Consider the following 23,690-nt stretch of genomic DNA (forward strand, 5'->3'; position numbering starts at 1 on the left):
ACTCTCCAGGCCACGGTGTCAAGCTCTCGCTGTGCCCAAAGCTGTATCTCACAGCTCAGTGACAAGGCAGCTCCAGGCTGGAGCGTAGCAGGAACCCTAGCTAAGCCGCTGTGGGCAAGTCATGGATCTTATCACAAAACTTGAACGGGTAGGACCTATCAGACCACTGTCCCCACAGCAGAAAGCAGGCTGTGCCATAGGGATATTTCTGCTGGAAGTAGCTGGATGGGGAGACTGTTTCCAAAGCAAGCAGAACTGGGAATTAGCTGCTCTCCTGTGTACAAGAGCTGAACCAACACCTTCTAAACTCAGTGTGGTGGAACTCCCTGCACTGGCAAGTGTACAGTTTACAGTAACATTGCATCTTAACAATTAAAAAAGACAGCTGATTCTCTTCTTCCCTATGCTGATGTAAATTAGGAACAAGTTTACCGAAGCTAATATAGCTACATCGGTGTGAGAGCAGAAGTGAGCATGGTATGTGCGCTGTCTCTGCTCATTAGCTTATCTTCTTGCCTAAAGGACTCTCTTGTTCTTGTTATTTCTTCCTTTGCTCATTGCATAGAGGATTTGCCCAGGCTGTTGCTTTTGTGTAAGTAGCATGTTTGCTTGCATGAGCTAAGGTAAAGGCTGGCTTACTTAAAATGTTAAATTTTAACTTAAAAGTTGCATTGCTTTAAAAAAAAAAAAAAGGAAAAAAGTGCATTAGGTTTACCTTAATGTATTAGCTCTATTCCTCTAAAGAAACATTTCTCTTGACCTACCCTTTCTGTTCAAATCCAAAAAGTCAATGGGAACTTTGAGGAGTGAGTTTGAAAATGATGTACATAATCAGCTCTCTGGGCTGAGCTCAGTGAGGCTGATTGCTGTTCCAACCGCTGGCAGCGAGGAGGTGGGAGCCTTCCCGGGGCTGCCGATAAACACAACGTGGAGCAAAGCGTAAGTGACCATTGAGCTTGGATCTGCAGAGGAGAAAGGACCCAGCTGAGGTGCTTGAGCTGGTGGGATGGTGGAGAGAGGCTGAAACAAAGGGAAAGGGATGAGTATTGCATTAATTTTTTATTTTTCCTGTTGAAAGCCATTGTGCTTACTGCAGGGTTTGCAGTACATTTGGAATCAGAAAAGATGATGGCTTTTGTTTGCAAAATAACAGCTTAGGCAGAAAGCCGCCTTAGAGTCTGTGTGATCCCATGAGGTTACTGCTACCATGCTGAGGCTTTCTCGGTCTCTTTTTGTGTTGCGTGCTCAGATGAGAGGGCTCTTCTCTGTGTGCGCTTCCCATAGCCTCCCCGCTCACGCTCACCGGTGAGTGCTCTACATTAGTGTTGTATGGGTGAGCACTGGACTCGCGTGTGTTTGACTTCAGCTCACATCCATCACTGACCTAGAAAAGCATATGTCATTGCACAGCCACAGCAGGACAGGAAACGTAACTCAGAAGCAGAGAAAAGAACCAGCAATTACACACTCCTGCCTATTATCATATTATCTATTTCGTTATCATATCGTCTATTTTCTGCACTTTGAGTTAATTGCTTATAAAGGGCAGTGGTTTTTGCGACATTTTGACTGCTGTTAATACCACTGATACTCAAAGCTGTCTGATTTATTGGAAAGCATGCTTTTTAATGCTATTATAACTGAATCATGTGCCGGACATCCCAGCCAATCTAAAGCAGCATCCCTCTCCTTTCAAACTTCTTTATTAGCCTCTCTGGTTGTCACGTCTTGCAGTCCAAAGATTAACCTCTCTGATTCAATTACTTCATGCAGAAAATGTCTTGATTCAGAATGAGAACAGGTGCATCTCATCGTGTGCCTTATTTTCCAATACTTGGTTTAGGCAAAATCCAGGTATTACTAAAGGTTTGTGTAGAAGTGTCTCTCTAAAGAAAACGAAAAAAACCAAATCAAGTAAAATTCACAGTACCTAGTGCTATTTTTTTTTTTTTTTTTTTTTTTTTTAAAGTCAAACATAGAATCTAAATATATGGAGGAAAAGCAGAGGTACTGTCCATAATGTCAACACAATACCTAGAACTACAAGAGCAAAAGGGAAGAACAGGGTGAAATACAAAGGCCACAACCTCGAACGGCAATGGGCACCAGTGCAGGGTCAGGCATACAAATCCACTCTTGCAGTGTTTGAATCTCTTTAGCAGTGGAGTGCGGTCACAGCTTCTGTAGGCTTGGAAGCATGAAAGCCATCTCTGCTGAAAATACGCTGTCAAACTGATGGTCGCTAAGGGACTGCTGGAGCAGGAGGGAAAGCCGAAGAAGCTGAAGCCTGTTTGCCTGCAGGGAGGTGTTCCCCAGCTCCTCTCCAATGCCGGAGGCTGGCTTTGGTGGGCAGATACTGCACCTGAGCACTCATGGTAGGTCAGGACCCCTCTGGGTTCCTTCTCAGCCTGGTTAAGCAGGACACATTGAACAGCACGAACAAAGCTTTTTTAAAAACAGTTTGATAATTGTGTAGAGATGCTTCTATGCTTTTGCTTACATAGGTTTAGCGGCAAATATGATTCAGAGCATAAATAAGATACCATTTTTATTAATAATGATCTTGTCTATACTTCAATCAGCTCATTTAAGCTTTCAAATAAAAAAAAAACACAACAAAAACCCAAACAAAAAAACCAAAACAAACTGAGCTGACCAAAAGTCAAAGCACCCGGTTCATGAAACCATGAGAATGTGAGGGCCAGGTGCACAAAACATGGTGTGTTGTGAACAGAAAGGTGATGCAGGAGGAATATATGGGGTAAATAACTACCTGACAAATAAACTGTATTCTTAGTGTAGTAATATAGAATCTGTCCCAAAACCTTTTATGCATATTATCTTCCTAGCTCCTCAATGGCTTTGCAGTCCTATATACATGATGACAGAGGATGCTTTTAAATCAAGTTAACTGAATTGGCTTAGCAGCCCTTTACAGTCCTGTAGATCCACTTTGCAAAGTTTGTTTTAGAAAAAATTGTCTCCATGCAGTCTATATGTTCAGAATACCAAACGTAATTATTTTAATTTTTTTTTTTTGGACACACTGGTTGTTTCTGTGAAACCAGTTTGATTACTTAGGTCCTTAAAGTTCAGCACACATTCAGGTGATTTGCTGATTTAGGGTACCTAAATCTCTGTACGTATTAAAAGTACTCCACCCCTCTCAGCTCATGATGTCCAGATTTTGAAAAAATCAAATTTCCTCATTATCTATTCTTCTGTTCCCCCATCAATTCTCTCAGTCTTAACTGACAAAACAACCACTTTATGTAGGTGGGGGTTTTTTGGCAAAATTTGCAAATATAAAATGTGTAGGAAATACCAATTTATTCTCAGTTTATAGCTTTACACACATTTTTATCACACCCACAGGATGTGTAACACAGAAACAAAAATCAGTATGGTGAGAATTTATAATACAGTTACAGCTAATAGCAAAATCATTTCAAGAGCTAACAAAATAAAAATGTGAGTTTATTTGTCTAGAAAGCTGCACCTTTTTCTTTCTTCATTTCTTATATTTGACAGCTGTCCTAGATGAATGTCAGTTTGACTGTTATTGTTTTGAAAATTAGGGACTGAAGGGTTGTTTTCTTCTTCATCTGCAACATATAATTGTGCGAGGAAGAAAAAGATCCTATACAAATAGTACACTTCCTCAGATCAACATGAGCAGTATCTGCTCTGAAACTTCATTATGAGAATGCCAAATGTTCTCTCAATAACAGAGCCTATGGCAGTATGAGCTTTATTGTAGTTTCCCTTAGCAAGTGTTGATGGATTTATGGAGGGCTTCATTAAATATAGGCTTAAAGGATATCCGCTATCGCCCACTTGTCAAAAGAAAAAAATAATATCAAAGCCATTCGTGCAGATCAGAGATGCAGGTGTTAACAGTGCATTATAATCTGGCAGTGTTTAACTTGCCAATTAATTGCAGTAGTCTTGTCTGAGTTCAGACACTTAAAAGATAAATTTAAAAGATGAATGCATCTTGCGTAGGCTTAGGGCACATGTATAATGATACCATATTGCTAATGATTCTTGCTTCGGCAACCCAGTTCATGTTTGCATTTCTCTTACTGAAACGCTCCTTCCTAGCAATGACTCTGCATGCGTGCGGCCGCTAAGTCCCAGGAATGGGCAGCTTTGGCACATTTGCTCTTATTTTGAGGGATTGAATGTCATAGTCCGAGCCTATTTCAGTACTACCTGGAGAAAGAGTGATTTTTCACGGCGGCAAACCTGCCTATTTCCTTGTCATTTGTGGGAGTGAGTCAGTAGCATGGGGAAATAACGTGGCATACGAGGCTGCCTGCTGCACGGTTACTGCATGACTGCAAGTTTTCAAGCCCTTAGCAACCAAATCTCTACTCTTGCACACTCGCCTTCCTTACAAATGGTGCAGCTGCAAACACAGCTCTGAAACAAAGCTCAAAATACCATGTGCAATGGGCTACATTTTCAAACAAAGAAGGTGCACCCTGGTATTTGTAAAACATGCACTTAATGAAATCAGATAATAACAGGTACAAAGAATAATGTCACGACCTGAATTGCCTGTGGAATCATAAACATTTTGTGCAACCAGTTACACACCTATAGTCTGAGCCACCTCTTTAGATGGCAGAATTATCTATAATTGGATACTCATGTTTAGGGGGAAAAAAATAAATAAACAAAGTAAACAAAAGCAAATGTAGTTCCAAAATTGAATTAATCTTCCAGCCTATAAAAAGTCAAACAGAATACTATTATTCTGACCTTCTACAGTGTTCATCAGGCAAAAACACTGGAGTCCTATGCATAAAAAAATTATTTATTTAGTAGCACAACTGAAATGGAAGAAAATTTATAGCATATTGTGCTAAATAGGTAATGAGTACAATTTGCAAGTGCATTGTCGAAACCACCATCCATTGTTTGAGTGGGAAACTGGCACGAGGACTTGCTCCTTGGAGGAATATAGGCACACCCCCAAAATACGGTTTATTTACATGTTCTTTAATCAGTGGAGCTTAGAGACCTGGATGCATTTGAGGATCAGTGAAACACATTGAAAGGCATCACCTGTGGGTGAGAAACTGGTGTCACAGGCAGAGAGGAGGAGGCACAGCCGGGGAGACGAGGGGGTGGCGGTGCTCTGTAACACAGAGGTGCAATGGAGAAGTGGGGGAGAAAGGCAAAAAAGATACGGCAGGAAGGCTTGCTTCCAAAACACCGGGAGCCACTACGGTAAAGGCTCATGGACATAGAAATTTCTGGTTTGATTTAGGCACACCCTGCCAGCCAGTCATGTCCATAGGCTGTGCTTTGCCAGATTGAGCTTTCACTTGTCTTTGCAAGCTTGAATGGCAGATCACAAGAGACTCGCGACTATTCAGTGCATAAAACATAATCCTACTTGCAAAACAAGTGTGCTTGCACTGCCTGCTCTGGGAAAAGATATTAAATCATTCCAATCAACAACCTGGTAGTTTTGTAAAATGCTTCGCGTTAAAAATGGGGGCTCAACCTTGGACTTGCCAATAAACAATTTCTGGTTTTGAAATGGGATCTATAATGTGCAGTGATGAAAACACTGACAGCGTCTGATAAACTCTCCCTACAGGACAGCCTCAGGGGAGGTCAAGCGGTCCAGAATTGGTTCTGTGACAAATCATTTTGGGGGCGGGGGGAATAAAACACTGTTTATTGTGGTGTTAATTTAATCATCCAGGCAAAAAAAGTCCTGGGAGAAAAAACATAGATAACGATTTAAAATTATGAAAAATAAACTAGCTCCTTTTAATTAGCGGTTGTGCGGTATGAATTCTGCAGCTTGCAGGGCTCCTTCGTGAGCCTCCAGTTCTGTGCTTACAAAAAATTGAGCATCAGAAGAACAAGCCACTGGCACCAGAAAAAACAAAATAGGTTTTATATCACTTGATTTAACGAATCTAACTTCTCATTCTGAGGCTGGAGGTTTTCCTTTGGGCATTCCTTCTCAAGAGGCAAATGAAAATCAAAGGCTTGGAAATCAGGGGAGCGCATACCTGCTGTGAACAGTGAGATCACATGTAAAATCTTTATAGCAAAGCTAATGCTGTACAAGAAGTATGTCAACGAGTGGGTTTAGCCCATTGGGCTACAGCCTGGTCTAGATCTTTCGTAGTGATTTTCTAACTAAAAATCAAAAGCATTACAATACAAGGCAGAAAATTAGAGTGCCTGTAAGGGAGGCTTTTAAAGTTTGTTTGAATCCCGAGATGCTGCGGGAGTAAGTCCGCAGGCTGCAGTATCACTGTCGCTTGATTTCTACCACTGTTGGCCACATTCATTACCCCTGATTATGCAGACACATGTAAACCTGTCTGTGCATCCCTTCGCTCCTCTTTCAGGATTATTGGAATTGAGAGTCACTGTACGACAGTCAGTTGTTTCTCCTCCCATGTTCTTGGATGGCAGAATTGGGTAACGCGCAGAAATTGAGGGAAGTTTAGCTGCTCTATATAAAGGAGGGATGTAATTCATTTCTGTCTGAAACACAAAGATACCAAGGGCCAAAATGTGGTGCTTAAAAGAACGTTGGCTGTGTTAAAATTCAGTGCCACTTCCACCTCAAAGCAAATAACAGTGACATTTGATAAGTTTTACTGTAGTTACAGGTAGAGCCTCGAGGCTGGAGGCTAGGATTATCATTTCAGCCAGTTACAGCATTAGGCTGGTGTTTTTGTGGCAATGGTGTTATCACTTGTGACAGTTTTGGTCAAGTACAACATCCTGTTTAGGTTCTTCAGTTGCTCCTTTTATTAAATTATCATTTGAAGTGAATTCTATCATCATATCTTTTATCTCATTTAAAAAAAAAGCTGCAGTTGGATATGAGAAAAAAATTGAGAAAATATGTTTCATGAGCTGAAATATTTGTGGGAGGAGAAGGGATTTCTATTTCTACTTCAATTGTCCCCATGAGTGGATAAGAACAGTAGATTGAGAAGTAAAAAATTAAAACATGGTATTACTATATTGAAATACAGTCTAGAAGTCAGTTCTACAAACAGTTGAAGTAATAAGACTGCCCTAGTTAGAATGGCATTGAAAATATCTACCCAAACATTCTTAGTATGGGTGCCTGAAACTGGTGTAACTATTAATTATGTTGCTGAAACGTCCTCATTACAAAATGTCAGGATGACTCTGCCTCAGCCGTAAAGAAAAAAATTAAATGAGAGTTGCAGTTTTTGTGCTGGTGTAATCTATAGTGTAACCTGAGCTAGAACGCAGTGAGGGCAGGAAAGAAGAGAGCTACCCAGAAACTCTGATGCGACTCGCTCTTCTTTGCTCTTTTCTTTTTTTACACACATTTTTTGTTTTTCTTGTTTTTAATAGTCTTCATATTTCACTGGGAAAGTACTGACTATTATTTAAGATTACCTTGAGCTCATTTTAAGATATTTGCAAACATCTCTCATCTTAAAAAAAGAGTCAGTTTGGTACATGCTACTTTTTACTATGTTAAAACAAACGGTGATTTTGAACTTACACTCGGGCTTACCCACTCATTCTCTGCTCTTGGTCATTGTGATTGTGGTATTTTAGTTCTGCAGAACCATGAGCAGTTTAGATTGACTGTGCAGGCAGACGAGATCTGGCAGCCCAGGATTGCAGGCAGCTGTAGGGAGTAGCTACAACAACTGAATGAGGCACACGTTGTAAGCGGTCTCAATACGGCTGCATGTGTAAGTAGGCACGGTGAGTCTTTGCTTAGTGAACATTTCCAAGTAGGTTATTTGTTAAATGAAGGATTTTGCTGACTGTTTGCAAAGGGATGAGAAATAAGCTGGCTGTGCGCTAGAAAGAGGTTCAGATTTTGTGGTGACCGGGACTGCAGTGTAAGATGCTGAGATGGATATGTAGAACTGACTATTTCATGTGATCCTTATCTGCACTGGGCATTTCCTCCATCTGTATAGGTGCACCGGTGTAAATCTTGGTGGTTTCAAACAGGAAGAAGCTACGCTGGCACGAATGACAGCCTACAGCAGGTTTGCTGCCCTCACTGGTGTGGCTATGCAGGTGGCAGGAGCAAACTTAGAAGGGCAATGCCCACAGCAGCTAGAACACTCTTACCAAAATGGTAACTGGGTACTATCAGCACCCACAGGCACCTGCCCGCAACAACCACGGTTGCAGCTACTGCTCAGTGCAGGCAAGGCTTCAGTTACAGAATATGTCTAACACCCATGTTATGATTCCCCTCGAGGCGAATCCAGCTTGAAGAAGCTCCCGGCGCAAGCCCGTGCCCTCCTGAGGCTGCGGCACTCTGGCTGGTGCTGCTTGGCTGTTCGCAGGCTGTGCTCGGCATCCAGCTCCTAATGGGATTTGATTGAAATAAATAAATAAAGGCACTCTCCCAGACAGATGGTTTTTGTAAAACCAGTCCCTTTGCAGAGCTGATTTAGAGCACAGACACACAGAGAGGAAAGTGTTACAGGGGAATGGCGAAGCGGGAGGAAGTGATTTGAAAGGGGTGGGGGCTGGATCCCCACCGGGCAGCTGTGACACTGTGACACTGGGCCATCACCTAACTAGTTACACAATCTGAAGCAATTTTTTTCTTTGTTACTATTACTGACATTTTCTCAGTCACTTATTGGTTTTCTACACTGACTTTAGCCAAGCTTCCACCAGGCTATCAGCACAGTTTCTGGTGGCTGACCAGATACCATCAACCCTGTCAGACTTCCCTATTTGTGGTTTTCTAGACATAATTTAACATTTCACATTTTAAGAAGGATGTCTTATATGAATATTTGTCTTGATCAATTTTTTCATGGTAGTATCACTAGGAAAGTGTACTTCATTTGAATAGGACCATTGCAGTACCAGTTTCTAATCCTCCTTATGAAATACATCTTTGCCACTGGGAATTTTGTTTTTCATTTCCAGGAACACTGTCTGATAAAATACAAAGTTTATCAGGCCAAGCACATAGCTTCTGTAGCCCCGTCCTTTATTGGAATCTGATTTGTATACTTAGTTTTAATGAAGATTTAGTCACTGTGATTGTAAAGAAAAGCTTGAAGTCATAAACAGAACAGAAATGCTGGAGCGATTTGTGCCTAAATTTGCAGAGGAAATCTGAATCAGGATCCAGACACAAGCATTGCCAGGAGTGGGTGAAGGTCACCGAGCATGAAGGGTGCGAGCAGCAGCACCGTAAAGCACAGCCCTGTAACGTGAGTGGTGGGATGGTATAAAGAAGGGGAGATAGAACTTGCACCTCCACGCTGGCTGCAAAAGGCTGAGGACACACGGCATGTGGCATGGGCCTTTCGCCTGAGGTGAAAGACAGGAGGCCACGGGTGCGGAGGCGGTGGGTGTAGAAGGCCAATGGTGCCGGTATGGCAGCGCTGAGCCCCCAAGAGCAACCCGGGTGGGAAACAGAGACGGGGTGCACGGGGCACCGAGGGGAAGGGGCAGGCTGGAGCGCGGGGAGGGCAGCGGGCGCTGGCAGCCCGGCAGGACTCGGCCCGGTGCCCCAGGTGCGGGGTTGAAGGCAGAGCAGGTGCCGGCCAGCCGGGGGGCAGACGGCAGGGCAGGGCAGGGCAGGGTAGGGCTGGGCTGGGCTGCCCGGGGCGGAGCGGACGCCGCGGGGCCGAATCGGGCCGGGCGCTCCCGGGCAGGCAGGCGGAGCAGGGAGGTGCGGACCGGGGCGGGAGGCGAGAAACGAACCGGGCCGGGAGGGCGGAGCGCACCGGGGCGGGCGGAGCGGGCGCGGCACCTGCGTGCTGGGAGCCCGGCGGCGCCGAGCCCGGCCCCCTCGGCGGCGCCGCCAGACGGCGGCGGGCCGGGCCGAGGCGCTGCTGGGAAGCGCATCCCGCCCCGCTCCGCCCCGGCAGCCGCGGCCATGACCGACAACATCCCGCTGCAGCCGGTCCGGCAGAAGAAGCGGATGGACAGCAAACACCGCAGCGGGTGAGCTGCTCCGCGGGGCGGCGGCTCCCGCGGGCCCGGGGCCCCGCTCCTCGCCCGGCCGCCGCCTGTGTTGCGGGAGACGGGCGGACGGCGCGACTCCCGGCCCCCTCGCCTCGGGGCGGCGGCGGGGCCCCCTCTCGGGGGCCTTTGCGGGATGCCCGGGGCAGGCGGGGCGCGGAAACGCAGCGGAGGGCAGGCGGGAGCCGCGTCGCCCTGCGCTGCGCGGCCGCGGTCCGAGCCCGGGAGGAGGAGGGAGAGGAGGAGGAGAAGGAGGGGGGGGGGGGCAGGCAGGCAGGCAGGCGCTGACAGGTTGTTCCTGACGCCATTGCCGTGGCACGCCCGGGCGGAGGGCAGGATCCCGGCGGGCGGTGCTGCGCTGCGGCCGGGGGCGCCGGGTGTGGGGAGAGCGGGGCCAGCCATCAGCCGCCAGTTGGCAGCCCCTTGCGTGGGGAAAAATCAGCCCGGCCGGCCCTTATCCTCATCGCCTTCTCCATTAGAGCCCTCCAGACAAAGCGGTGCCTGAGCAGCAGCGAGCGCGGCTGATGGACGCCGAGCCCGGCCCGGAGAAGTGGGGCAGCAAACGCCCGTGGGCGCCGCTGGAATGGCCGGGCTGGCCCGGGCGAGAGGCGGTTGTGTCACCGGCTGCCTGGCACCAGCCCTGCTGTTGGTCCTGTTTGTCAGCCCCGCTGTTGCGCTTGGCGCGGGGCTGGAGAATTGCAGGGTGGTGCTCGGGCGAGCGCTCGGCCTTTGCTGAGGGGTAGCGTTGGACCAGAAACGGTGCTTGTAGCTCTGTAGCAAAGGTCTCTGTCTAAATGCAGAAGGCTCTGTTCAACTGTATCAGTTAAAGCAATACAATATCCGTAGTGTGGGATGTTGCAATATCCTGAGTGTGGGATGTGTTCCTAAAGGAGATGTATGTATATATTTATCCTGATATTCCCATGCAGGAAGTTAAATAAGAAAAATGATCCTTTAATACTATTTTGGTAGGAAATTGCACTACTATCCAGACAGGTTGGTTCGTACACAGTGGGGTGTACAGGGTATCCAAGTTACCTGGCTGTCAGTTATTGCAGTGCTTCATTTGTCCCTGGATAATTTGTTTTTTAAAATATGGTGAGTGATATTAGCAAAATAAACCAAAATATCAAAGGAAATCCTGACTGTTAGAACAAGAGGAAATTGATACTTTTTCCCTCGTTTGTTACATTTTTGGTTGATAGTTTTGATTCAGATTCCTCTAACTGAAATTGTTCTACATAGTTTATTCATTATTAGAATTATTCCTTACAATCAACATTGTTTCTAATAATTCATGTAGCAATATCCATGCCAGTTGATACTGAGCTGGGAGGTGTGTGTGATGCAGCAAATAATTCCCCAGCGCCTGTGTCACATGCATCACTGGGCAAGTTCCACAAGGTGCAGCCACCATGGCATTAAATTTGGTGACGTGATTGGAAGGGATCAGAGAGAGGTGGAGGCCTGAGAAATTTCTCAAAGCTTCTTGAATGATTTCTTTTCCTAAAGTTCTCTAATTTCCACCAAGACCCTCTTGGGGATTACGATGTGGTTAGTAGTGTCTAACAGAAATTGCCCTCCTCTAACCTGAGCTATGGTTCGTTGGTCGTGGACTCTACCTGATTAGCAGTCATAGAGATGATGTTTCCTGTGTTAGCAAGAAATTTTGGCAGCAAGAAGTTGTGAAGGAAGATTGCTTAGGATTTTTCTCAATAGCAGTCTGAATAACGTGGATTTGGGATTTCTACTTGGTACGGTAACTCTGGGGATGGGACTTATCATATATTGGGAACTCTTGTTTTACTGATAAGTAGCCTGTGATATGTTAGTAATTTGATCGAATGATAGTGTGGATAACAAAGCATTGAAGTCCAGCAAATCCAAAACAGTATTATAAACTGAAGGAGAAATCAGCCAGCAAGTCAGGGAGGGTCCCTGGTGTCACATCCAGGATGGAGTCCTGGGAATCCTAAGCCATAATCAAGACCACCTTTCTTCTGTTCCCTCTGAGAAAAACCCAAACAAAAACGCTTCCAAGTCATCTTCCTTAATACATATGAAAACCCAAGGATAACAAGTCTCGAAAGACTTCACCTTAGCATAGCCCTGACTGCAATTTCTACTGTGGGAGTTTCCCCCCACCAGTGGGGGCAAGTTCTCAGACAGAGATTTTTGTCAGTGTGGTCTTCTGGAGTGGGGAACAGATTTCTGTTCGTGTACTGAATGGCTTCATAGAAATCTTCGTGTATGTTAACAAAAAAGCAAGAAATGCCTAATTCTCATGTAGGCAGCAAAGGGCAGGTGTCATCCAAGCAAGGCTTTCATTACAGCCTCAGTCTCTACCATACTTTGAAGAGAAGCCAGGAAGGAACTTGCACAGTAGCCTTGCAGAGATGAATGATGGCACAGACAGCTGAGATCTGTGTTGAAGAGAAACCATGTGCTTAATAAACCAGTGGGAGAAGTCATTATCTGTTCCTGAGCATAACTTTAATGTGGATCTTCCTTGCTGCAAGGGCTAAGCTCTAAATTCTGTATGCCTTGAATTCAGCCATATTCTTCCAAATGCTTTGCAGCACTCTGAAAACCACTATGAGATATGTGCCAATTAGGAGGGAAGGACAGCATTAGCTGCAGCAGGACTGTTAGTGGGATGGCAAGTGAGTCTGAGCTTCCTAGGGGCTGAGCTCTGCTGGGAAGGGAGCTGCAAGTTCCTGAAGCACCCCAGATGCTCCGTTCAGTGCATGACACAAGTTTTTCCCTAAATAGCTTATAGTCTCAGTCCACAATCCTGCAAGGCGTTTTTTTGAAACTGGCAAACTGCTGTGCTCATGCTGCCTCTGCAATGTAGAAAGGCTTTGATCCAGAAATGTGGGGGGAAGAATGGGGAATGAGACGGGGAAGGAGGAGCTTTACAGTAACATTTCATGCGGCCATTCCATTGTATGTGTGTGTGTACTCTTGGCTCTATTTAAAATGGCAAATTCCATTTCAAAGTCAACAGAGAGAGATGGGAACTCCTGCCCTCCGTCTGCCTGCGTGTGGGTGTGCCTCGGCGCGTGCAGAGCTGGGCTGGTTTCCCACAGAAGAGCTGTTTTGCACAACGGCACTTGGCGGATGGGCAGAGGTGGGCTGCAGGAATAGCAGCGTTCCTGGCCCCTTCCTGAGCCACCCCAGCTGCGCCGTCACACAGTCTGAAACAGGGGAGTGTTTGAATCATGTGGAGGTGCATAAAAAGCCTAGGTGGTTGTGCATGGCTCTGGTTTTTTATCAATGGAAAATTCTTTATATGCTTTTAAAATAATGAAATGTGGAAGGTTGGTTTGTATATTAAAGGTGCCAAGGACTTAACAGCACAGCCTGTGAGAAACATAGAAACATCGTCTGAGAAATGCGCTTGTTGTAGAAGTGATTAAATATGTTGATGAACTTCAGCACTAATTTGACAAATACTACCCCAGTATTAGACAAGTGTGACACTTTTTCTTTCCATTAGGTTTGTTTTACATGAAAAATGCTTATGGAAGCATTTTTCATTTGCTCTCTCTAATACTTCTCCGTCAAACATGCTGCATTTATAAATAAAACCTGCTTCTTGGTAATGGCTGTTAATCTGGCATCTGACAGTCAATCTGTTATATTACTGCTTCTTACATCATCACTAAGAATGCGTTTCTGTAAACAAGTATCACCCCAAGTGAAGCACACAGTAGACCTTTGTGCTTTTCACCACCTCCCCATTCATGTAGATCCCTGCGCAGATTAAGGGTCACATCACTTACAGGACTCAAAGTTTCGGATACAGTTCACATTGAAGGAGATGCTTTTGAGTGGTTGTGATTTTATTTGGGGATTTGTGAGTTTGTTTTTTATTATTATTTTTGCCAAGTTATGATTTAAAATGTGAATAACACAATGCTGTATAAGCTTCCCCATATAAGCTGTCTTCATGTATTTTTCATGTTCTTTCTGTAAGATAATAATTTTTAAATGTTCATGGTGTACAGTGACTTGCTAGTTTACTATACTTCAGGGGCTATTGCAATATTATTCATCAATGCTTCAGTTGCAAAACAGAGAAGGAGAAATGTTTAGGAATGTGTATTCCTAAACTTTTACAGAAAACTGCTCACGCTTCTGTAACTTTGTGATTCCCATTCCTGGAAAGTGCATGCTAATTTTATCAGCATCTCTAAGCAGCTATGTAAACTTTCAGCTGTTTTTCTAGACAATCTTTCTTTCCCTTTCAAGGATGTAGTCTTCTGATTTCCTGATGGAAAGTATTTCATTATTCCTAATAATGCCAATAGTTCTCTCCTGCCAGAAACAGCCGACTTCTCCAGTGACACTGACTTTGCCCTGAGCAGAAAACTTTGGAGTAATGTGATGGCCTGAGCAGCCCCTTCCATCATCATCCAGGTTTTTAAGCTTGACACCCAAAAGAAGGATGGTATCCAAAGAAACAGTAGATTACAGAACTATGCAATGCCTGTAAAATTCTTTCAGGGAGGAACAAGTAAGTTAACTGGAAAAAGCTGATAGTCCCAGGCACAAGGACTTTTTATTTAATGAGCACCAGGATAATCTGAAAACATGTTTGTGTACTTGTTTGTATGTGCTCAGAGTACTTTGTTGCTGGTACCCAACTGAATGGATTTGTCAGAATGTCTTTTTTTGTGGTTAAGATTATTCAGTTTCCAGAGGAGAAGAAAGGGAGAAGGAGACTGTCTGAAATGTTCCTTGTTAGGTTCACCACCCATCTTTCTGCGTCGTCTTTCCCTTTTGCTCTCAGCATGAGTTGTATTTTGTCATCCCAGCACGTGGGCATCCCAGGTCAGATATTTAGTGGCACGGCCCAGGACTTTGCACCCTAAGCGTGGCCATCTCTCCTTGCAGTACAAGTCCTTGGCAGCACTGGGGGCTTTTGCTTTGGCTCCTGTGAGTGTGCAGCAGCCATGCAGTGCGGGCGAGCGCCGGGTTTTCACCGGTGTCACACCATGTGTTGTGCCAACGCAGCCTGGTGCAGTAATAAAAGTGGCTGTGGAGACCAGTGTTTACTCACATTGCAACATCGGCACATGTGAGACAGAAAGGGTTCAGGTAGTGAAACTGTCCTGTCTGTACGAGACTCTGGGTAGGTTAATGAAACCTGCCATTAGTCTATTAAAACACAGTCTGCCATTGCAGGCACTCCTGTTCATGTAAAGCGCTTTGTAAGGATCACAGATGTCATATAGAGGATTTTAAAGCAGAACTAATGAGCTTAGTAAAGTATTCTTTCTTAATGAAGTTTAAGACATCATTGAAAAGTTTAAAAAAATTATGGCAATGGAATATCTTGGTGGGGGGGAGGTGATAAACACCTGCCTGTAAGAATGAGCACATGGTTCTGTGCTTGAGAAATGTTTATGTTCTTACCAAAAGCTCCTTTTCTAACTTATTTCAACAAGCCATGGACTGGCACTTGCGCAATTAGTGTGCAGAGATAACCGTCGCCGCTTAACATTCATGCTAGCCCAGGGTTTGGGTTGTGGGCTTCTGCTCTGTGCCTGCCCGGCAAAGCACAGGCAGCTGCTGGGTGGTTTGTGGGGCAAGAGGGAAAAACAAGGTCACAGAATAGGTAAGAGTTAAATGCCAGCACTGGGGTTGACTAGGTGCCTTCATAACAAAAACCCTTTGGGGATCTTTGAATGTATACGGGCTAAAGATCAGCATTTGCTGATTTTTCAGGTGTGTGAGTTCCCTGCTCAGCACTGCACGTTCTGGAGGAGGCTTCGAGACAATGATGTAATGGGATTCCTGAGCGCAGATAAACCTCCCCAGTTAAAGTGTTGCAACATGGGACTCCTGTTATTGCTGGTTGTAGTATTGTGTTCATTGGCTGGACTTTTTTTTTTTTTTTCCCAGATTCCTTTATGTTGCATAGAAACCTCATGCTAAAAGACTGTGTAGGAGACTTCTTAGTAGAAATGCTGGATATTCTTTACTTGAGCATTGATACTACTGATAATCGCCTTCAAAAACTCGCTAGGCAGGAAGTTTTTCTTTTGTTTGTCTAATTAGGTTTTCAGTTTGCTTTCCCTGTAATTCAGGGGGTTGCGAAAACTGTGACGCTAGCCAGGCAGGAATTTCACAAAACTGTTATTTTTACACAGCAGATTCTCCCATGCTTGCTTATACTTGGAACTGCATTGTTTTTAGATTGATCCTCAAACCTTATAGTAACATAGCATTTGTAAATTAAAATTTTTACAGCAACAAGTATCTTTGTGGTGGGAACGCTACGAGAGGTCATGGCTTTGATTGCAGAACATGTGCTAAATTTTGGGTAATTTCACTTCCGTGCAATTGCTTCTACTTCCCTGCCTTTGTAGGTACTGTCAGTATTGGGGGCTGCTGTCTCATTTAGAACCACACAAGTGTAAGCAATTTTGCAGTGCTAGGTTTTAGCATTCACAGACTAGTGAATTCATAGTAATTTGGAAAAGACTAAAAGCAATTGTATGTAAACAGTTGGCCAGAGTGCGCTCTTCTAAAGGTAAAATGGTCTGATTAGTTTGTGGGGTTCATTTGCCATTCATGAAGAAAAAATGCTGATAAGTCATTGAACTTATTAAAATGTCTGGAAATCTGCTTTGGAGATTTAGGTATTGGTTTGAAGATCTGCCCAGGTATTTGGAAAGTTCTTTGGAGCGTATTGGTGAATTTTACTTTGTAGAAACAATTCCCAGCACAAGTGAAAAATAGATTAAATTATAGTAGTACCCTCTTTGAGCCTTATCCTATTGTAAATATTATGATATAGGTGTGTAGGTATTTTTGCTGTGGAGTACGATCCCTAGAAGAGGCCAAACCTAAAAAATAAACAAAGGTAACTGGTTTCAGATGTCTGATTACAAGGACTGACTGACTCTCTCTCTCTAACTGGGAAGCACGCTGTGATGAAACCGGGTGTGTGGACACCGGGTTTGCTCCCTTGGGCAAAACCTCTTATTTGGAGCCTTATCATAGAGGTCATTCTGAATTCACAGCCATTAAAACATAGAATCAAGGCTAATCTTGTGTGGTTTTCTCCATCATGAAAGAAGGAAAACCACTTTTTTCCTCCTCCCCCCGCCCCGAGCATATCTATTTTCTGTTGCGATCCAAATACCACCATTTTCACAATTTTCCATTAAAATACATTTGGGATACAAGTGACTATTTGTCTTGGGTCTTCATCTGCAAACACAAAAGAAAACTGCAATTAAAAGATATCGAGCTAATAAAATATACTTTTGAAATAAAGTTTATGAATTTGAGTGTTTAACACCAACTTTACTATTTGTCTCATGTTGGTAACCGCCTTTCAGATGCGGGTATTATACACAATCGTGTGGGGAAGAAAGATCATCTAGTTAGTTTTTCTTAACAAGAAAAAAATTTTGTGGTTTGACAAAAATTGATAGTTTCAGGGGCAAGTGTAACTTTTTGAAGTGGGTTACATTTAGGGTACTTATGTTAATTATGGTGCTATGGTACTACCTAGGGAATAGTCAAAGATGGAAGTCCGTTGTCTTAGAAACGTTACAAATGCAGCATAACAGGCAATGTCCCTGTCTAAAGGTAAGCAGAGGTGGCAGTAGCGGTGCTGCAAGTCTATAGGAAGTCCGATGCCTCCTGTATATACTTGAACAGTAAAGCATCTCCAATTATTTTATTCCAGTAATTTGATCTAGGTGTGCATTGCTATCAGGGTTTTGAACTGTTCGCATTACCCACTGTGTTTGTTTATTCCTGTGAGATTTTCCTGCATTCTCCTAATTTTCTCTTCTTCAGCAAACGAACAGTTTGCAAGTCAGAGTTGACAACTACAGAGGCTTTGATAAAGCTGACCTCTACGTGGTCAGTGGCAAATGTATGTAGGTGAAAGCAGTGGGATTGTTATTGAAATTGGGGGACCTTTCAAGTACTCTGGTTTTGGAATGGAGAGTTTGACTTGCACGGAGCTGGTACGAGGCTATTTGGCACCATCCAAAACTTGTGATTTCATGTTCCTGCAGTACCGATGCGTGGGTGCTATGTAGTGCTCTGCTATCTTGTCAGCATTTTGGTCTGAAAGCTGCTTTGAGTGAGAAAACCTTCTCTCCTGTGTTTGGGTGGCACCTGTATGCTTACGGCTTAGGTTGTTCTTGAGCACAGACTAGAGAAAATCCACTTTTCAGGGCTCATCTGTCACTCTTCATGAAATATAATAATGTCAGAGTAATTTGATTATGCAAAAAGCTTTTTGTCTAGTTTTAAGAGCTTGTGAGAAATTATCTCACAAGTCAGCCTTGTGAAGTTAATGTCTATGCCTGCTCATGGAGGACTGAATCACATGGCGACACCATTTCTTTACCTGGAAGCAAAGTTGATTTTTATTCCTCTCATCTGCCAAAGGAACTGACTTAACTGATAACACTTCTTTCTGTTTATTTGCATCCAGCAGGGCATAAAACACAAAAAAATGGTATCTTTGTAGGAAACCACCTTCTGTGTGGTGAGTTGTAAACTCTGTTCATCATGCTGCATGTATCTTCTGGCAAGACAGTGACTTCAAGAGCCGAATGCTTTGTGTACTTCCTTAAATAGTTATTTATTTCAGTTAGGTGTGTATTTAACTGAACTTTTGTCGCAGAATGCTGTGATTCAAGAACAGATCTTAGTGGTGGTTTCTGGAAAGATGTTTGTAAGAGCTTTGAAGCTTTTGGTTATCGATCTGGCTGATACTGGCTTTCCCAAATGTCAATGAAATTCAATAGGGCTGGTTTTAAAGGAACAAGGGGGATTGGGAAGAGATTGGCTTTCAGTAAGAAGCAGTGACAACAGAAAAATAACCCTTTGGGGGATTGGGAGGATACAATGCTGCGATTTTGAACAGAGAGGCTTTTTCAAGGTACAAGAGGGATCGCTGATAAGTCCTTGCATCTCCCACGAAGTAACCGACGCTCTGTTTGATTCATTGCCTCAAGTAAGGATTTGTTACATCGAGCAGTGCATGGTTTTATTCGCTAAAATTCGTGTGAGAGCTGAGTTTTTGCTGGCCGCGGCAGCCAGGGTGAAGGCCCCGCGAGGCGCCTCGAGCTGGTGGCGGGTGGGCTGGGGCGGCCTGGGGGCCGCGGCGGGCGGGCTCCGGCCTGTGGAAAGAAAGTCGCAGTTCTCTGATGTTACCCGTTGCTTAACGAATTACGTGTTAATCCTCCACGTTTTTCTAGAGAGTAAGTGTTTCCTGTCACCTCATCCCAGGGTCTTTTAGTTGAGAAAAGCAGCATCTAGCCTGAAGTTTGTAGGCAACGCAATGGTTTCCAAAACGGGGAATACAGTTTTGTTATGTATGGCACCCAACTGTGTGCTGGAGGAGATTTTAACTTGGATAATTTCAAATATAGGCACCACGTGCCATCACTGGGATTTATTTATTGACTGTGGTGAGTCCGGAGCTCCCCGACAGCAGCGGGGAGAGGTCAGGGCGCCTGCCGGGCCGGGGCTGCTGAGGGGACCCTCGGTGAGGTGTTGCGTACCGGTGGTTTAAGCAAGTGCTCAGAGAGCTAGCTTAGCTCAGATCTCGTAGCCTGGATTTTAAATATCTCCTCCAGAGAGAAGAGGAAATCCTTTAGTAACCGTATCAGTTTTAGTGAAGTTGATGTGGCTTTCCTGAATTCTCATGTAACTTTTAGCAAAGGCCAGAAATGATGTTAAATAAATGGCTTTAATATAAGCCTGAGTTGAAAAAGTAAAAAATCAGCACGCTGGCATGTTCATATTTTATTTATTTTGAACAATTTTTGGAAAACTGGCATTGCAAGATATAAAAAGTAATTGTGCTGGATAACTGAAACATGACAATATTTAATGGAACAAGAACAGATACTGCTGACAAAGTAGACAAAAATGCAGGAAAAAACTTAGATCAGAGGTTATATCGGACTAATCTGATTGAAAATAGGATGAACTTAAATCCCTGCAGCCGTTTCTCTGGCAGCTCGGGTTTGTGGTGCTGGGTCCAGGCGTTGGTCTGGGCTGCCCAAACTCGCAGCCTCCGTGGTGGTGCTGCCGTGGGAGTGTCACCTGAAGAGCTGAAAATGCGAATTACTACAGCTAAAGTAACAAACTGCGACTGTATAGCTGGATCTGTAGTGCGTGTTCTCAGTCGATGAGAATGTGTATTATTAATTAGTAGTTAACGTATAATTTGTCATTAACATAAGCAGAGCTAATGACTGTAATACTGTGTAAAAATAAAATCAGTAATCACTTAGTATCTATTTTCAGATTGCTCTTAAGGTTTCATTTTTAGAGGATTATAGATTATTATTCCTTGGCAAGACTATTTTAAAATGTGAAAATTCAAATATGCAAATATTAAACCCTTCTGTTAAAAAGGTATAGATTTCTGTGAAGTAGAGGTTGCAGAGAAGGAGGAGAACCTCTGTCTCCATCTCTTCTTTTCACTTTACATACATGCATTCCTGTTTAAGTTCAGTTTGTAAATGGGAAAGCCCCCTTGTGTTTGAGGGAGTTTCCATACACCAACAAGGAAACAGAAGAAATAATAGAAAGCACCTGTTACTATTTTTTTTCATGGGAGCTTTCTGGCATAAAACCTGCAATCCAGGATCAGTGCAAGGGGACCCTTCTGCCTGTACCCCACACCTCCTTGCTTCCTGAAGCCCTTCCATTCACAGGAGGTGGAAGCTCTCCCAGCAGCCAGCACTGACTCAGTGTAGTGATGAGCTTGGTCCACACTTCTCCATGCATCGTTTTCTTGAAAGCAAAACGAGGAGCCTCCCCACCCCTTGTTGATGCAGGCACATTTCTAGCACTACCGCAGGCCTGCCCAGCTTTGAACACGTGGTTGCATGATGTTTTAGTAGCAGCTCCAACACTGTATGGGATGCTTGCTCATAGCTCGGCGGACTGCGAGGCAGGTCTGCAGTGGCTGTAGCAGGTTTAGTGTCTGTATTTGGTAGAAAATCAGGCTCTGGGTTTTAAGATGCTCGTAATACAGTGGATAATAGACAGACGAGAGGTGGTGGGTGACAGATGAAGCTCAGCTGTTCTGCCTGGCTGGCAGAGAGGGTCTGGGGTGTGTGTGTGAGTCATAGAAATGTGTTAAAAATTAATTCATTAATTAATTAATGTTCCTTCTATAGGTGTTGTGAGTGCTTAAGATGCTGTGGGAGGAGAGACCCAAGGCCTCGTACTGTTTGGCTTGGCCATCCGGAGAAGAGAGACCAGAGATACCCTCGCAATGTGATCAACAATCAGAAATACAACTTTTTTACATTTCTCCCTGGGGTAAGTGTGAAGAAAGTCGCTCTTCATCATCCCGCCCCAATGCTTTCCCCAGTTTCAGTGGTTTTACAGTAGGCAGGTGCAGAACCTGGAGCTGGAGGAAATAGAATGTTTGGGTTGTGTTTGGTGGGCCTCCTACAAAGGCTGCCTTAGGGCAGCAGCAAACCAGACATGGATCTGTCCTGAGTGTCCAGGACTACTTTAAGACTGCCCTAAGTTAGCACTTAGACACTAAAGGAGCATGTAAAAATGTTTCTGGTGGTTAGTTCAATATGCATAACTTCTGAACTCCGTTAATCTCCTCCTTCCTCTTTTTTTCTTTTTTTTTTTTTTTTTTTAGGTGTTGTTTAACCAGTTCAAATATTTCTTCAACCTTTATTTCTTGCTTTTGGCCTGCTCTCAATTTGTCGTTGAAATGAGGCTTGGTGCACTTTACACATACTGGGTTCCTCTGGTAGGTCATTTAAGGCTTATTTATTCAAGAAAGTTTCAGTGTTTGACAAAATTCCTTGTGCTGCCTTTTCTCTAGGGTGTTAAGTTTGTACCTTAAATCATTTTGTGAGCTTACTTCTTCAGGCCTGCTCTGTATATTTTGTAGTGTAGATGCCTGTTCTGGCCTTCACCTTTATTTTGTGGAAGTTTGACAAGGATGTGAGAGGACTCTGCCCCCAACTTGTTCATCATAACAGGCACAGAGCTCTCTCCACTGGCCGCGATGACTGCCAGGGCAGCGGGGCCTCATGAATAACATGAGAAAACAAATGGAGAACAGAGCAAATGTATTTCCCTGGCAATGTGTGTGTTGTTCATGGCTGCATCTGAACGTTGGGTGTGCTGGAGGGTCGGCATGGGGTGTTGCGCCCTCCCAGGGTCGTCACACAAGGGCCAGCGCTTGCGGGAGCCCAGACCAGCCTGGCAACTGCAGTGAAGGACCGAAGGGCGCCTTTCAAAAGTGACCTTAATGAGTGGCCATATGCGCAATGACGGCAAATTATGTTCCCCTGCCAAACAGTTTGACCTGTGGCCTTGGGATAGGTCAACAGGCTGCTTCCTAGTTTAACCACATTGTAAAAAACAAATGAAAAAGCTGAGAAACACTCCTCCACAAACCTCCCACGTATAAAAATAAATATATAGAGACATATTCACACTTGCTTAAGGTGCAGATACTCTTTCCTTCCTGTAAACTACTTGCCCTTTTCTTTTGATAGCCATGGGTTTCACCTACAATCAAAGGAAATCGATAATAATCAGTTTTGAAGCAGAAACTCCAGTGCTGTCAAAGGACAGAAAGAGGAATAGTTGCATAGAATGGGCTGCTTAAATCTCAAAAAAGCACTTCATGAGCCAGTTACAACTGCTTAAATGCTTAAGTATAGGTACCTATATATCTTTTTCTTTTATCCCAGTAAAACTATTACTTCTCTTTCTATGTGAATAACGTCCCTGCTGCACTTCAGCTCGTAGTATTGTAGAGTAATTTTGGTTCAGAAGGACATCTGGTCCAGCCGTCTGCTCAAAGCAGGGCTGTCTTTAAACTTAGGTTGGTTAACTCATCTACCTAAGTTTTGAGAATCTCCAAGGATAGACATCCTTTTTACTTCGAAGAAATGACACAAACCCAACTGAAAATTGATTAAAAAAGCACAGGGCTCTTTCCAAGACACTACTTGTGCACTGATTTGAGAAATGGTGCTGGTAAAAATTCGTGGCTCTATTGAGGGAGCTGAGGAGGGGCAAAGGAAATTTTTCCTGCCTTTTAGACTTTCAGTACAGTGAAATCCCCGGTAAAAGCCAGAAAGAAGCGAAGGGCCAGCTTTGGGATATCGCGGCTAAAATTCTGTTTGTATTAAAGCCTGGATCTCACTGAATGCTCTCTCGAGTGTGTGCTGTATTGCATTTGCTGTATGAATCTAACACTAGTTTCATAAGATCCTGTCCTATAAATAAAGTATGCATGCACACAGAGGATCTCTCTTTCTGGGTTTTGTATAGGCAGTTGTGACTTGTCTGTGCCAGGTGAGCAATTAGAATTTGGCATATGAGCTGCCAGAAAGCAGGATAAGAAAGGTCTCTGTTCATTACTGGCTGCTAATACGAGTGTTGGGGATGGAATGACATATGAGATGACACAGTGAGTCGGCACATGTGGGAGTATTTTGGGGCGATTATTTGAAGACTCTTCAAACAGTTGAAACGTAAGTTGAAAATACCTGATGCTTTCTTATTTTATTTTGGAAAGCAGATAGGAATTTCTAGCTAAAAGCACAAATGCAACTTATAAATAGAAGAGAAATGTTCATTCTTTTCTTGATTTGTTGGTTATGGGAATGAGAGATCTTCCACGGTGCTGCAAAACAGACTGTCGTGGTCCTGAACACTGCGGGGTG

At 43.9% G+C, this 23,690-nt stretch overlaps 1 protein-coding gene across 1 annotated transcript in view; it reads left to right on the forward strand.

Moving 5' to 3' along the window:
* Positions 1 to 9,824: 9,824 nt before the first annotated feature.
* ATP9A (ATPase phospholipid transporting 9A (putative)) overlaps positions 9,825 to 23,690 on the forward strand; it is a 64,742-nt gene continuing 50,876 nt past the window's right edge. The window contains exons 1-3 of the mRNA XM_076351653.1: positions 9,825 to 9,963; positions 21,159 to 21,303; positions 21,641 to 21,754. Coding sequence (XP_076207768.1) covers positions 9,896 to 9,963; positions 21,159 to 21,303; positions 21,641 to 21,754 — 327 coding nt within the window. The 5' untranslated portion in view covers positions 9,825 to 9,895. The remainder of the gene's footprint in view (positions 9,964 to 21,158; positions 21,304 to 21,640; positions 21,755 to 23,690) is intronic.

Source organism: Aptenodytes patagonicus, chromosome 14, assembly GCF_965638725.1.
Source record: "Aptenodytes patagonicus chromosome 14, bAptPat1.pri.cur, whole genome shotgun sequence".
NCBI classification, from domain to species: Eukaryota; Metazoa; Chordata; class Aves; order Sphenisciformes; family Spheniscidae; genus Aptenodytes; species Aptenodytes patagonicus.